Here is a 17091-nt window from a genome sequence, read left to right on the forward strand (position 1 = left end):
AGAGCGGCTGCTAGTTACGGAATGATGAAACAGTTCACTTAACTTTGTAGTTTTAATATAAGGCTTTTGCTCATCAGTTGCAGTTCTTGCGTAATTGCAACCGAAGACTAACAAAGGAAATCGAGATTTTTCACGGGAGATTTTTTACTTAAAACGTTGATATCTTGCACTTAAATTATAATTCCGTAAAAAGTATATCTGATAATTCGGGAAATATTTCGTATCATCAGTTAACCTAACGAACGATCCAATGTTTAAGACACCGCAGTCTCATTCCGGAAATACAAGATTCAAATCTAGCTCATGTCATTCTGGGATGATTAACATTTCCCCTGTCATCCTAAGAGGGTATCGAAATGTGTAACATAAAAGGCCGCATCCTTTGATTGCACTGACTTAGGAGCTTAAATTTTTTACAACACAAAGGGACTGTAGACTTTGGTATGTGACATCAATTTCAAACTGATTCGTCACCCCATTCCCAACAAAAATGGTTCTCAGCAGTCGGACAGACAGACCGATAGACGGACGACAAAGTGGTTTTGTAACGATTCCGTGTTTACCGATCGAGGTACAGAACCCATAAAAACGCATTTCATACAACAAAGAATTTTTACTTTTCTTTTCATCAAAGAAGGAATATTACAATGTAATTACTGATGAGGGAATACAACTGTTGAAACATTTTAAGCCTGAAAGAACGTAACGGCATGTTGGCAAGAAAGACAATATCTCTTAAGAGTGCTGCGTTAGTCACTTATTTTGAAATCGCATATTTTGCGTCATGCCTTCATATTATTCCAGTTTACTATGTCGTGGTCACAAGAAGTTTTCTTGGGTTGTCTCAGACATATGACTCTGGAAATGCGAAATCTCTCTAGAAGTGTACTTAAGTAACCGCGGGACGCAAACCCGCGCTTCTCCAGCCCAGAAAAAGAAATCGCCCGGCTAATGGAATCCGGCCGCGGCGCGCCAGTAAGAAAGGCCGCATCATCCGGTTGCTCGGGGCCACGCAGGCAGCCGGCAGCGGCTGTCGTCGCCTCGTTCGCCCGCGCGACAACCCCGTAACACAATTAGTAAAAACATTTTACGTGCCCCTTCCTCCCTACTTGTCGGCGGAGAGAACGACGTCGTCCCGTGAAGAACGCCGGCGCCGTTGCGGGCGCGCTCTATCCCCATTAGCTCCGCGTGCCTACCTCTGCGGCGCGGGCCGAAGCGCGCTCGCCATTGGCCGCCGGCGGCACACTGTGGGCGTAGCCGGCGGAGGCGCCTCGCCCAATGGCAGCGCCTGACGCCCAATCGGTGGGCGGAGCTTGCTCGATTGGCTGTAACGTGTCCGGAGGAGTTGTCGGCAGGAAGTTGTCGGCAGTACGGCGGCGGAGTGGGGGGTGAGACAAGCACGTTCGCCTGGCGGGGAAGTGGCGGGGAGGGGCCGACAGCGCGGACCAGAACGGCCAGAACGTCTGGTTAGTCGCTGCGTCGAACACGCTCGCGGGCGCTCGGCGCCGCTTTTTATCGATACTGCGGCATCGAAAGGGAGCGATACGTGGCTCGCTAAAGACGCGGACTCCGCGATTTTGCACATCATATTAGTACCACCAGCCGCAGACAATTTTTTGATCCGCGATCGCTAGACTGCACTGTAGGAGCAGTATCTAATTAGTCGAGTGTCTACCAGAACAGCGCGTAGCTCGATGAAGCGTTTCACAGCTCAACATGCCAGCGCACCTACCTGCGTGGAATACGGGGACCGCTCCTGTTGACACTTGCTCAGTGAGACAGAGGTAAACAGTGCCGTCGTGTGCGACACATCCAGCCCCCCCCCCCCCCCCCGCCATCCTCACCATTCCCCTCCCTCCTCCCTCCCACCCCCGTACCCTCTCCACGCGGCCTCGCGGCTGTCAAGAGGCAATCTGTAAGCGGCTCACCAATACGAAGACTCGCCGTGACCGCGTGGCTCCCGAGCCAGATCCTAATTTATCGGGGCCGATAAACCGGCCGTGGCAGCCAGCAGCTTTGAAGTGAGCCGCGCCGCCGCAGGCACAGACGCGCCGGCGAGAAGCGAGCGGCCGGCTGCTGCCTCCCGCCTCCTCCAGCGCACCCCGCCGGCGGAAGGAGACGGCGCGGAGGAGAGAAGAGAAGGACGGCGGCGACAAAAGGAAGCACGCGAGGAGGAGCTCGCCTAATAAATCTGCGCCTGCAATTGCAATACTTCTCCCCTTCATTTGCCCCGGCCCGTAGTCGCTCGCCCCGGAGGAGTCAACCAATCGCCCCGCGGTCGGCGGTCGTCGCAGACGTCTGCCCTGGCCAGCCCTCTTCAGCGTCAACTGGGGACCGCCTTCCAGCTCTTCACTCTGCGCCAGTTTGAAGATATTGGGCTACGACTGTGCTTGTCACACTGATATTTCGAAGCAAATTGTAACGCTTCCTTCTGTTCCGCAGAAAAGTTACTGGCAAAGGACTGTGGAAAAAAAGATATATTATGCCGTGTGACACTTGAACAGTGCTGAGATATGGATATTTCGGATGACTCGATCCATATGCATCACGAAGACATCAATTGCAACATGTGAAGTGTGTTGGTAGAAGTGCATTTATAGTGGATATACCGATAGTGGACAAGAATTTTAGGCAGGCCTACCAGTGAAATACACTGTACACTACTGAGGTTGAGAATGAGCGTATTTTCCTTACTGGAGTGGGAAAAAGAATTCTGAAAGTGACTTCTCAATACTTTTGAGGTGTCCTGGGAAGCGAAATTGGTGACTGTATGTTGTTTGCACCTAGGGGATGTGAAATTCATGGTCACATAGTGTTTGGTTGGAATGATAAAACTGAATGTTTCAGAGTGATGGTGTATTTGTGAAGATGCTTCTGTTGTCACTAAGCTGTACTGAGTAAACAATATTTGAACTGAACTTCTGGGATTGGTCAGCCTCTAATCGTTAGTAGACTGGTGTACTTTGGATGGACTTGCTTTGACGCTGGAAACTGAGCAACCAATTGGGACCAAATAATAATTCTGAAGTGGCCTGGGAGTGATACTAGTGACAGTATCATTTTACACCGAGAGGACTACTTGAAGTAGTTGATATTGCAGTTTCAACAGACCTGTAGAGCAGTGATACACGAATGGATGTCAGTATAACCTGCTAGGTGTTGCGCGTTTGAGCAGACATCCTACCTACAGCAGCACAGACGTCCACCAATGAGCAGGCGGTGAGGAGACGCGGAGACGTGATCCGATGGACGCAGTGGGCTTCCTGAGGGTGCGCAGTCTGCCCCAGATGTGCAGCAGCCCGCTGGCCGCCTCCGACTCGGCGCCGGGCAGCCCGCTGGAGGCGTCGCCGCAGCCGCCTCCGGGACGGCGCCTCCGCGACGACGACACGGACGCCGACGAAGACGACGACGACATCAGCGTGGGCTGCCCGTCGCCCTCGCCGGCGGCCGTTCGCCGCCAGCAGCAGCGACAGCGCAGCCCCGTCTCGTCGCCCGGCTCCTCCACCTGCCGCACCGCCACCTGCGACGCCGCCTCCGACGACGATGACGAGGACGACGACGTCGTCCGGCGCGACGAGGAGGAGGACGACTACTTCAAGCCGCTCAAGAGGCTCAAGATGATGAACATCGACAAGGCGACGGCGGAGAGGCCCGCCAGGCCGACGCCGCCTCCGCTGCCGAGCGGAGTCGAGCGGACGGCCTCGGCGACGCCGCCGCGAGCCTCCGGAGGCGGCGTAAAGTCCTTCTTCATCCTCGACATCTTGAACCACTGCCCGCGTACCAACGGCCAGCAGCAGCAGCAACAGCCGCCCCCGACGTCGGCGGCGCCGCGTCCGGGCGACCCGACGCCCGCCTCTACCGCCCGCATCGTGCGCCCTTGGGACTTGGGCCCCGCGGCGGCGGCGGCGGCCGTGGCGGCGGCGGCGGCAGCGGCGGCGGCGGCCGGGGGCGGCGTCGTGCCGGTGGACAGGTACCGAGCCAGCGCCGCCGCCCACCACCACCGTCCAAAGTCGGCGGACTTCTGCTACGCCAGCGAGACCACGTGCAGCAGCGGCCGCTCCAGCAGCGACTGCTGCACCAGCCCGGACCTCGCCGCCAGCCCGGCGTCGGGGGCGGCGGCAGCGGCGGCCAGACACCCGGGGGCGGCGCAGAGCTCCGGGGGCGGCGGCAGGCACCCGGCACGATGCGGCAAAGGGGCGGCGGGCCAGCACCACGGCAAGGGCGGCGCCCAGGGCAGCAACACGTCGCCGCTGGACGCGCTCTTCCAGATGACGAGCAAGACCTTCGAGGAGCTCAACGGGGAGGCCGTATCAGGTGAGCACGACGGATCATCTTGCCTTCCATTACCTAACACACGTGCACGTCACTTTTCAGTTTCTCAGTAACAAATGGCACGGAGGAAATGCGTTGCCCTTCCAGTGACAAGTGTGAATCTCATCAAAATCCTTCTGGTGACGCTACCACGTTTACTTTAAAAAATAATTAATCACGGTTGTTCTTCTTATTACAGAAGGTCGCACAAAAATACGCAGTGGTTACTAGCTTCAGCGAAATTAAATAGCTGTCTTCAGACAACTTGCATAGAAAAAGTTTTTCCTGTCATATGTCAACAAGCACACAGTGTGTAAATATTTTATACTTGTGTTATGTATTCTAGTGGTAACCGTTGTGCACAGCTGTTATTTTATTGTATGACGAGGGACGGTATTAATGAATGTTGTCTCTGTAAGTTATGTCCAATTAATGTGAACAGTCGACGAAATGGACCGTCCCTATAAAAAATTTTCTGTACGAATGATATGAAGATGGCGATTTAATTTCGCTGAATCTACTAATCATTGTGTATTTTTGTGGGATCTGGGTAAATAAACTTCTGTAACAAGAAGAAAAACCGTGTTTAGATTCTGAGACGCGTCCAATATAGCTGATAATGCCAGGTAATCATAACACCAAAAAATTTGTTCGTACACTGCTTCAGTCACTGTAATTTTTGCTTTTATCAGCAATATGCGTTTCGATGGTCATGCCATCAACATGAAGTCGATAAAGATACCTTTACATTATCGAATTTGCCTGTCTATTTGGCAGGTACCATCGTCATAAGAAAATTCAACATCATAAAAGTGTCTTAATCCACCGCATGATGATGTCATGGTTTTAGAAACGCTTACTGGTATAAAAATGTAAATAAAAAAGTGTATAAAAACGACCGAAGCGGTGTATCAATATTTTTTATGTATCAATCGTAGACCATGAAGACACATTTGTAAATATTTGAAATGCTAAAAAACTGAAATAACCTATATTCCTCATGGAATAAACGATGAATCTGTTCTATAGCATAGTCCCGACGAACCAAAGCGATTCGTAGATCCCTCCGTGCGTAAATCAATCGATAAGAACGGTTTCTGCAAAAGACTTTTTTAACATATTTTGTATTTTGTATTTTGTAAGATAACGCGGAGGTATACGTAGAAGTTTCAGGCTCTTGACAAGTTGTTATGAGCGTCACGAGTAAATTTTACGAATTAGAAATGTCATGTCCGTATCTGTGATGTAACACTTTGCGTACTAAATACGTATGACAATATGTTTTGCGAGTTTTTAACCTCGTAAACTTGATGGTCGCCCATATCGTTTCTGCAAGTAGCCTTGTTGGCACCATCTGGAATTTAAAGATATATTTGTGCTGACGTCGCCGAAAATTTTCTAACTCGTGGTATATATGGGTCGTAAGTGTTAAGTTAGGTTGGTTATTCACTATATTTTGGCAACGAAGCTATTTTGTAACATAGCACCTACGAACCAGTGCTATTCACGGTACGCTTTGCATGTATTGTAATCCTTCAGAAACGTTTATGTAAGGGAATGTTTTCTCTATGTTTACATTCATGCTTTTCTGAACTATTTGTGTTCGTTCTTATGCGAATAAAGATTTGGTATGTACCTATCTGCGACCGAGGTACATAACGCCGAATCTGCAGAATATATTCCTCTCACAGCTTTAAGCCATACTAATCTAATCATTGTCCTTGCTGTTTTACTAGGAACACTTGTTCTCGTCTTCAAGTTACAGCTGAAATTGTCGATAAGTCCCATTACCGGAATACTGTACACAAACGACGACTTAATACGGTTGAATATCAAACCATCGTAGCTGCCAAGAATTCTGTTTCTAATTTCCATTAGCTCACTTCATAATAATATTGGAAAATAACACATTATCTCGTAATACCATCAACCACCACATTACTTTGGTATAATATCTAATGATCACAGCTGCAAAATGTAGATAAAACACCTCTGATTACGTATAGTGTTCCGTTGCAAAAACAGTCTCACGAACTATAGGATACTCTCCTCCTTATATTAATAACTTGTCTAACTACGGGAAACCATATGACTCCCCTATTCCTTACATACTTCACAGCTTGTATTAAGGAAAAAGTGACAGTGTATAGGCTATTCCTGACTTAATTGTGAAATCTTTACATTTCGTTAACATCTTTAAAACATATGTACGTTTTTCGGCAGCCCTTGCATAACATCGACGTCAGATTTTTCATGTATAGCGCTTTTTCCTACAATACAGACGAACCACAAAGTAAAAAAGGTAGAAACGTCTGCCGATTCTTACAACAAAAACCATCAAAATTCATCATTCACGGTTTTCCATACAGAACAGAGAACATACGTGCAAATCTTATTTCTCATATCAGATATTTCATGTAACAAAGTGCGAGTTAAACATTGTCCGTGACAAATACAATCGTTTCTTAATCTTCTTAGTACTAAGGATTTAGCAATGAGGCATCTGACATCGACTGCAGTAGAATATACATTTTGTTAATAGTGGCTGAATCCACCAATCTTTTTGTCTCGGAGCACTGTGATCCATTAAGATATTCTTACTACATTTATATGCGTGTTTTAAAAACCGTGATGGGAAAAGAAGGAAAAAAATTACTCAGTCTAAACAATATGCATGGCACATAGATTAAATATCATAATGTAGCAGTTTTTAGCGGATTGCGTCTGTTTGCACTTTTCTAGCGTCGCCGAGTTAGGCCAAAATATTAACTTCCGTAGCTGCATCCGTTTTCATTCCCCAAACGTGATTTAAGTTTATAGATAAAGACAAACAGCTGTCCTCGTCAAATCAGTAGTATTCCGGAATCATGTCTGTGCTCTGTGAATTATTAGAAGCATATTTCGATTGAGGTGACATGAAACAACCTTTCCTTATAGAGCCATATTACATTTATTTTCGAAGACCTCATCATGAGAAAAAATTTGAAAAATAACTGTCACAATTTTTACTTTTACTTTCTAGACTGATTGTCCCCATCGTGTTCAATTTTAGGAAAAAAGACTGTTCGCATTTCGGCGGAAATTAGGCACCGGTACATGTTTCGTTGACTAACAAAGTTTACTTCTGCGATTGCTGTAAATTATTGCTTGTTATCAGAAATGTTCCGCCAAGGAATCAAAATGTATTGTTATCTATTAACTTCCTGTCACATAGGTCTATATGACGGAATATATTAGTGTCAACTTTAGTGGGAGAACCGAAATGTTACACAAATAGAAATATTTTTGCCTTGTTGGTGAAGTATTGCGTTATTATTTCTAAAAATTTGTCGAGGGTTTTTTTTTTCACTTTTGTTTCGTAGTTCCCGTCATTTGTTGAGAAAAAATATAGAATAGAAGTTTTTCAGCTATTCTTACTTTTCTCAATAAAAAGTGGATATATTACATTGCTACAAAGAGTTTACAGTGCACATAATATTCGTGCGTAAAATGATTATTTGCTACATTGGGTATTTGCAACACATGTCAAAAGGCATTTCATACAATCTTGAAGACGGACGAACCCTACAAAACGTTGTATAGTGGTATAACACGAGAAGCCAAAAATAAAAGCTCCGTTTATTACAGAGCATTCATACTTGCATCGTTAATCTCTTGTTATTACAGTGAAAAGTGCAAAATTACTTAAATACTTGGTGAAAAATTATTTTCAGTTATTATAGCGGATTTGTTTTTCGCAGGTGAAACCAAATTATCTAAACTGTTTGTCTTGGATATTTTTTCAGTCGAGAGTAATCGTGATTTAAAGTGAATTGTTGAAGTCCCCAAATTGTAGAAATAGGGTTCAATAATCGGTACACATTGACTGAAAATTTCGTCTCACAGCTTAGTGTGTATCTGGGATGCGCTTAAGCACGCTGCAAGAAATCTGGTAAAGAAATGTGGAGGTGAAACGGAGGGAGCGGCTACATAAACAGTTTATCCGGTATCGTTTCTCCACATTAAGGCGTTCCTAAACATTTTTCCTCTTACCAATAACACCGCGAGTCTCTAGGCCGTAACACACAGTGTTTTTTAAATCGGATTTAGTTTATTTCAAAGTTCTGCGCTGGAACTGTGATTTACGAAGAGTGCGCAATGGAATTTTCTTCGTGCTCAGTGTCTGCTCGCAAAGGCTGCGGGAATACTCGTGGATATCCAGCAGCAAATTGCGAGCCTTAAACTGTCTTAATCAGCTACTGAATTCCTTAAATTTTAAGTCTCCATTTATCCAACGAATTACGAGCTGATCTCGACAGTGCTTAACGTAGAATGAAGGACGAAATTCGCTGAAATACCGCATCATGTCACTTCATAGGAAAAAAAAAGTTCTCCTCAATAAGTATATACTAGAATTTACCTATAGCTGTTTTCAGGAATGGTGCTAATAAACGATTGTGGGGAAAGAACAAGAAATAACAGACACAAAAAACTTCGTCATCTGGTGCTACTCGTTTACAGGATAATAAGTTGTATACTGTAAAAAAAAAAAAATACATTGGGGAACAGGGTGTTGTAGTTTTCTTGCGGAAAGTGAGGAGTTAAATTGTTCCTTTAAGCCACATCTAAACCCAGTTATGAAATCAAGGCTACCATGCATTTCTTCAAAAATACTTTCCAAATTACTGCGGTGTAGGTATCAGGAGCCAAAGTATACTATAGTCGATCACTTCGTCTGCTGGATAAAATAAAATAATAAATGTAATAACAGATCTCGAAGTATAGCCAGACATCCAGTTATGATGTCGTCCAGTGTATCCTTACTTTGCTACTCATGTTTTTCTTCTTCATCTAATAAATGTTCTAATTCCTATAATTATTAAAATGACTGCATATTCATAGAGAACTTCACCAAATGTTTATGCAGGAAACATTTGCGGTGGCTATCGGTTGTTAGCCCCAACGACTGCGGGACAACTTCATCATCAACAGTTACAACAATAATACCGGTATTTCCACCGAATGAAACAGATATTAACTTACTGATACAGCAAGATACAACAATACATATTTTTTGCTTTTGAGCATTGTTACTTTCTGTTTACATCTAGGCCATCCGTTGTATTTTATATACTGTGACAAAACATCACAAATTCATTGAAAATATTTTCATCACAATAATTTCCGTACGTTTGTGTTGTTGTTCTGTGGAATCCGGTAGAAACTTGTATTAATAATTTACTTTTTACACTATTATACACAACATCTACATCCTAGTGAAATCACTGGCTAAATTACTTTCTCCAACTAAAAACTGGCAGAACTAAACACACTCCATTAGACTTTATTGTTGTTTATCGAGTTAATCATATTTTAGAAATAAACGTTTAGCTGCTGCTTGGTCTGTTTTGCGGCAGGTACAAAAAAATCCGTTCAGAATATATTGGATACATCGAAGAAGAGGGGAACACTTAATTGAAATCGATTCATAGACGTGAAAAAATTACATTTAGTTTGTCAACAAAAATTAAAATGTAAGGGAAATGCAGTTTAAAAACTTAACGCAATAACCTCAGCTCTGTCACTTCAAGTTCTATTCGCCTGCAATTTTTCATTTGCTATAAATATTATGTCATTTTCTAAATATAAGATTTGGTTGGTGAAATTGTTACACCAACAATTACAACTGAAGGCAGAAAGTATGAGGATAAGTATATGATTATTATAGTACTCACACAAGCTGGTATTTTAACGTGCACTCTAACAAATTTTAATAGATCCAAGACAACGAAATAAGATTTTCAGCAACATTTTAATATGGAAAGTGGAATCTTAGGCAGTTTTACGCCGTAGCCTTTATATCTGCCGAGATATCTGAGCATAAATAAGCCAAAAAAGATTTGCCAATGTTTGCAATTAACCACTTTGTAAAAAATCGACAATCCACGGTATCACACAAACGGTTATTTTTGCAAAACATGTCACTACATCATTTAGAAGCTCTATTCCACTTTAGAATGCTTCTGAAGAAGTGTCGCATAAAAAAACTATGTTCAAAAGGCGGATGTTTTACTATCTTGTTGAGTAAAAGCAGCTGCAATCATTAACCACGTCCTGAAATACTCTGCATTAATTCTTTTATCGGAAATATATTTTGGCTCGTCAATGATATTATTGGCCATGTATTTTCATCTAGACGTATTTTCACATAAGAAGTAATAAAATAATGACCAGCTTATTCTCCGAAATACGAACATCAACTTTCGTTTCCCAATAGAAACTGACTTTCACTGCCAGAACAGTAGATTTTAATAAGACAAATTCAGCTATATAAGCTGTTCCACACCTGAAAAAAAAAAATGGAGTTAACATTCGTTTAAAATTAGGATATTTATTTTATTCTTGAGTAGGTTGTTATACACAATCCTGAATAATACTACCTCTCATGGAATATGCACGTCGTGAGGAGAAAGGGATACTTGATCAATTGTATTTTGCTTCTCAGAGTAGCTGAATGAAGTAAAGTAGTACATCTGTCAGTGAGGATAAAGCTTGTGTTGAGATCGACGAAATTCATGTACCCACGTCCCTAGCAAATAATTTAAATTATCATGACATTACAGTGTCACGCGATCTTTCTTAATCATTTCCGCCTAAAAGTCATTAGCTTATTAATTACCATCCAATAATGTCATTTTTTCTTAGTAATCACACACAGGCACTGTCATGTCATTGGCGACAAGAACGACAGAAACGATTCAGTTTAACGCACTTTTGCTCAGAGATTTATTTCCGGACCTACAGAACGGTTGCATTAATTATTTTTTTCATAGCCTACTGAGAAATGCAATATAACAGCAAAATATAACATCATTAGCTTTGTAGAACAAAACTTTCGTCATAATTATGTTTGTTGAAAAGTCCACGAAAAGACATTGATCACTATTTTAGGAGGAATCTGTAGATATTGCTCTGTAAAAAAACATATCACCAATGCCAAAAGAAGTATGAGGCGAAATAATGATAGGCTGTAACCCGGTCCAAAAATTTCCGCGAATGAATTAATAAATGATAACAAAATTTAATATGGTGGTTTTCCGTGCTTCAGATGTTGTACATTGTCTCCCCCCACGCCGCCCCACTTGAGTACAGCGCATAGGAAGTTCATAGAGCCACATGAAGTTGTCAGAAAAGTAGACTACTTCATTGGGGGGTTGTTTAACTCTCGTGTCTCATTACTGCCTTCTTCGGTCTTGGCGAACCATCAGAGAGCCATTCTGCACTTCGTCGTTTTATGGTTGGTTCGAATTATGACACCAAGTCTCTTCAGTCGTGTTGACTTTTTCCAGAAAAGAATTGCCCGCTCTTTTCATTCCAGTCAAGCCATAGGAGGCGCCCACGTGCCGCTGTTCGTTTTTCGGGAGTCAAGGTGTACGAGACAAATTTAGCACATACTTTTCTCTGCTTCAAAACATTCCTGAGAATGCCTTGGACTCATGATTTAGAGATGTTCAGTTCGTTGCTCCACCGCGATTTGTGTTACAACGTTGACGCACTACGCCCGAACGTCCACTACTTAACACCGCCTCCTTGCAACTGATTGGTCGAAAGCAGATCTGTTGTTTGTAGTCTTTAGGTGAAGCTGCCACCGTAGTTACGGTGCTGATGTGGCTTATGCGCTAGGATAAAAATCAGTCACGTAACTTCTAGCGCGGGCGGCATGTACTGAAAATAACAGCTATTCTGAAACAGCGGTGTTTCAGTCAGCATGATTCTAATGGAATACGTTGCTCCGACCCGTTGACTCAGTTACGTATAACAGAACGTGTACGGATGCCGAACGATGGTGCTCATTGGCGTTTTCCCCGTTAACTAACCACTACCGGCGCTGAAATATTTTTGGTTATGACAGGAGATCGAAATCTAGTACTACCGATTTACAGTGTTTTATGGCGATATACCGCGTACTTGCATGAAATAAATAGAAAAGGAGTGATTAAAATATATTAAAACAACAAATTCTCAAATCATGCTGTTTTAACACATGCAGCACAACAAACAAGAACTTAAAATACAACAATGAAACCGGAGAGTCATAAAAAAGAATCTGTGAAATCTTATTTATGAGTTCTTCAAAATCTTATGGGACTTAACTGCTGAGGTCATCAGTCCCTAAGAGTACACACTACTTAATCTAAATTATCCTAAGGACAAACACACACACCCATGCCCGAGGGAGGACTCTAACCTCCGCCGGGACCAGGCGCACAGTCCATGACTGCTGTGCCTTAAACCGCTCGGCTAATCCCGCGCGGCATGGATTCTTCCGTTAGTTCCTGGTTGAACAATTCCATATTTAAGGCTGAATAATACGTACACTGTTTTTGTTCTACTTGAACAAGAATAGTGTACTTGTTATTCAACCTTAAGAATCCGTGAAACCTAGATAAAAATACAGCAGAATAACTGTACGTAAAATCAGTTTCGAAACGCCAGGACAGATACATTTAATGGATGAGTGCTTAAAACTAATGGGTGAGGCAACCCCTTGCAACACCCTAGAATCTCAGACCCAGTATTCTGGGAAGGAGCCCTGACAGTATACACTCTACCTTAACACATGCACGACACTCACCTCATTGTCATTTAAAATAGAGAGCAGGTCCTGTGGAAAACACAATCTGCCCTCAGGTCGTCAAATGAGACGCTCTCAGTTGGCCTAAGAATATACTGTATTGACACCCGTGTTTCGCATCTTTGAAACAGTGTTAGGTCCCCTCGGCGTAAGAGAAAATCATGTGTCAATGGGCAATATACAGCTCTTCAATAGAATCTGGCTCTTGCCACAGAGCCCCACCTTCATACAAGAATGAAACATAAATACTCAGAAAAGGCCATTATTTTATGATCACACGATTGAAAAACACTCACTGGAAGCAGTCACATCCATAAAATGCATACGCAGCTATTTACAGTGGAACGGCCACATTAAACCAATCGCAGGTAAAGCAGATACGAGGCAAATTCATTGAATCCGTCCACTAAGAAGGTACCTCCAAAAACCCTCGTTTGACCAGTACTTAAATACTGCTTGTCAGTCTCGGATCCGCGTCAGGTAGGACAGAGGAAACAGAGTATATACAAAAAAGAGCAGCGCGTTTCTTTACAGCTTCATGTAGTAAGTGCGAAAGCGCACAGAGATGCTCTGCCAACTCCATTGGCAGGCACTGCAAGAGAGGCGTTCTGCATCACTGCGTGCTTAACTATTCCACAGTACCAAGAGGGTACATTCGCAGAAGAGTCTACAAGTATATTTCTTCACTCTACGTACATCTCTCGAAGAGACAATGAAGATAACTTTAGAGAGATTCGAGCTCACTAGGGTACTTACCAGCAATCGTTCTTCCCGCGAACCATTCGTGACAGTGATGCGTAAAGCACCCTCTGCCACACACTGTAAGGTGTCCGGCAGAGTACAAATGCAGATGTAGTTGCAGATGTACAGAGGGCCCTCTGGGGACCAAAGAACAGATACGAAGCAAATGTTCTTTTGTTATGGTTCAATAATTCTTCGAGGCTGGTGACATTAGAAAGGGAGCTATATTTCAGTTTGTAGAAGGCTGGGGTGGTCTTTCGGAAGGGAGCATTTCCGGAAATTATGGAATGTAAAAAGTTGCTATAAAAGCAGGAAAGATGACACACTCCTCACAAGCCGGAGAGGGTCGTTATCGATGAGCCATCTCAAGAAAATGTGTAATAAAATCCTCCGATATTTTATTTTTAGTGTATCTTTTGGAATCCACTGTAGTGGGCACAGAAGTCATAAATATTCGCTGTTAATTAAATATTTTAAAAATAAGAAACATGTATCATCTGCCCAATCAAGGAAACTGGTTTCCTTCGTTGGGCCAGGCAGTTTCCGTGAATCGGCTATACTGTAATAGCCATAAATGCTACACACGTCTAAACAAGTGCCAATACATTTCACATTTCAAAAGCTTAAACGCGGTTGTGAAACAGCAACTGTGTAAATCTTGAGTGGTTGAAAAATTAGCCAATAAGTTGGAAATAAAGTTTTATTAGGACTTGACATAAGTTTCAATATTTGTAAAAATATCTTCTTCATAAATCCCACTACTTCTGAAGAAGATATTTTTACAGATATCAAAACCTAGGTCAAGGGCTAATGAACCTTTATTTGCAACTGGTTGGCTGATTTTTCAGCCTCTTCATTTCATATTTATTATTTTTTAGGAGTTTTTTATTGGCATCTTAAAATGAATAGCATGTATTCGAAACCTAGGATAGTAAATGTAGAAACGTCTCCTTAGACGGTAAAAAAAAGCCATTTGACTGATCGTCAAACCACAAGCTATTAGGAAGCATATAATGAGAATCATTACTTAAATTTTGTTCATAGTGGCCTCCTTAGGCCCAGGATTAGACCGAATTCGAGATGGTGTGTTCAAGTCATCTCGCACTACGTCGCTTAACAACAACTAGTCGCCGTCCAAAGCACATAACTTCACATTGTGAATATTGCAAAATGGCGTGAATTGTTCGTACTCCCCAATGATGGCTTCAGACATTTAACCACTATTACCGTATCATTCCGCCGCGTGGGATTAGCCGAGCGGTCTAAGGCGATGCAGTCATGCACTGTGCGGCTGGTCCCGGCGGAGGTTCTAGTCCTCCCTCGGGCATGGGTGTGTGTGTGTTTGTCCTTAGGATAATTTAGGTTACGTAGTGTGTAAGCTTAGGGACTAGTGACCTTGGCAGTTAAGTCCCATAAGATTTCACACAAATTTGAACATTTTTAACCATATCATTCCGACGTATCACTCACTAATACTAGTCAATTAGAAAAAACTAGTGTATAATTCTACGTTTCTGCACTTCTTCCTTGTGTCTTCGTGGAACAACACACCACTAAAATGGCAAGTCTTTGCCAAGTCTGTTTACACTTAATGATCGCTACTATGCGCCTATTGTCACTATCCACAGAGAAATCGAGCCAGGCCCACAGGTGGAGCCACCCGATCGATAGCAACCTTCTCCTATACTCCTCAAAAAAATGTTCAAATGTGTGTGAAATCTTATGGGACCGTCCCTAAGCTTACACACTACTCAACCTAAATTATCCTGAGGACAAACACACACACCCATGCCCGAGGGAGGACTCGAACCTCCGCCGGGACCAGCCGCACAGTCCATGACTGCAGCGCCCTAGACCGCTCGACTAATCCCGCGTGGCTATACTCCTCACAGACACACGTCCCAGTATCGAATTATAAAAACATCGCTCTTGTTTAGATTTCTCGTTCCTCATGTAATGCGTCAAAGAGACTAATAGATTAGTAGTCGTATAGGGCATTTCAACGAGGGCTAAGGATTCCCTTAGGATAACACATGTGTGCTCCCTCACCCCTTCACCCCTCGACCCTCCCTCCCTCCCTCCCTCCCTCTCTCCCTCTCTCTCTCTCTCTCTCTCTCTCTCTCTCTCTCTCTCTCTCTCTCTCTCTCTGTCTCCTCCTACGGTGCCATTACCTCCACCTTCATCTCTGTCTCCGATGAACGTTTGTTCTCCACTATTTCCTTTTTTAAGTTTTTGAGCCACCCTCTTGTTTTTTACTGTTCCACAAATATGTCTTCAACCCCAGCGGCGGGGAAATTAAACGCGTTTGTTGGCGAGGGGAGTAGGCCGGCAGCAGCGGCGGCGGCGGCTCGGGCCGCTGTGAAACGCTACGCCGCCGCCGAAAGATATACAAGCGGGGGCGGGAGCGTTTGGCGGCCCACGCGCCACGAGCCACTTCCCCACTACAGAGCGCGAGCGGACTCTGTAGCGATCCTAATCTTCAGCCATACCCCGCGAGACTCGCCACTAACCGGGCGAAGTTGCACTCAAGTTGTTGCAGAAGCCACAGTGTCCTCCTCTCAGGATAGGGATGGGAGAAACCTACTGTCTAAAGCCGATACCGATGTTTTAGATTTCATTAACTGGTATTTTTCGGTGTTTGTTGGGACTCTGTTATAACAGGCGTTTTTTTTTATTTTTTACTAATAACCAAGTAAAAACACCAAAATATCAGTTAGCGAGAGCAGCAGTGCTAAAGTTTTTTCGTTTTTCAGTAAGCCTCTATGGTACGAGGGTCACTCCAAAAGAAATTCACACTATTTTTTTAAAAATCCATCTTTTATTCTACATGACTGAAAGTTTTACAGTGTGTAGATGCAACCTTTAGGACCAATATTTTTATTTCTCCACATAATTTCCATCCCTCTCAACTGCCTTACGCCATCTTGGAACCAGCGCCTGTATACCCGCACGGTAAAATTTTGGACCAACCTGTTGGAGCCACTGTTTGGCAGCGTGCACAAGGGAGTCATCATCATGAAACCTTGTTCCACGAAGAGAGTCTTTCAGTTTCCCAAAGAGATGATAGTCACATGGAACCAGGTCAGGACTGTAAGGCGGGTGTTTCAGTGTTGTCCATCCGAGTTTTGTGATCGCATCTATGGTTTTTTGTTTTTGATTGACATGTGGCCGTGCATTGTCGTGCAACAGCAAAACATCCCGCTTTTGCCGATGTGGTCGAACACGACTCAGTCGAGCTTGAAGTTTCTTCAGCGTCGTCACGTATGCATCAGAATTTATGGTGGTTCCACTTGGCATGGTGTCCACAAGCAAGAGTCCTTCGGAATCGAAAAACACCGTACCCATAACTTTTCCAGCAGAAGGTGTGGCATTGAATTTTTTTTTTCTTGGTGAATTTACATGATGCCACTCCCTGGATTGCCTCT

The 17091-nt window shown here is 43.6% G+C and overlaps 1 protein-coding gene across 1 annotated transcript in view; it reads left to right on the top strand.

Moving 5' to 3' along the window:
• The first annotated feature begins 3245 nt into the window (after positions 1-3245).
• Positions 3246-17091, top strand: part of LOC124788547 (homeobox protein Hox-A4-like) — a 446751-nt gene continuing 432905 nt past the window's right edge. The window contains 4 exon segments of the mRNA XM_047255818.1: positions 3246-3527; positions 3579-3869; positions 3931-3991; positions 3994-4314. Coding sequence (XP_047111774.1) covers positions 3246-3527; positions 3579-3869; positions 3931-3991; positions 3994-4314 — 955 coding nt within the window.

Source organism: Schistocerca piceifrons, chromosome 3 (assembly GCF_021461385.2).
Source record: "Schistocerca piceifrons isolate TAMUIC-IGC-003096 chromosome 3, iqSchPice1.1, whole genome shotgun sequence".
In the NCBI taxonomy this organism is placed as follows: domain Eukaryota; kingdom Metazoa; phylum Arthropoda; class Insecta; order Orthoptera; family Acrididae; genus Schistocerca; species Schistocerca piceifrons.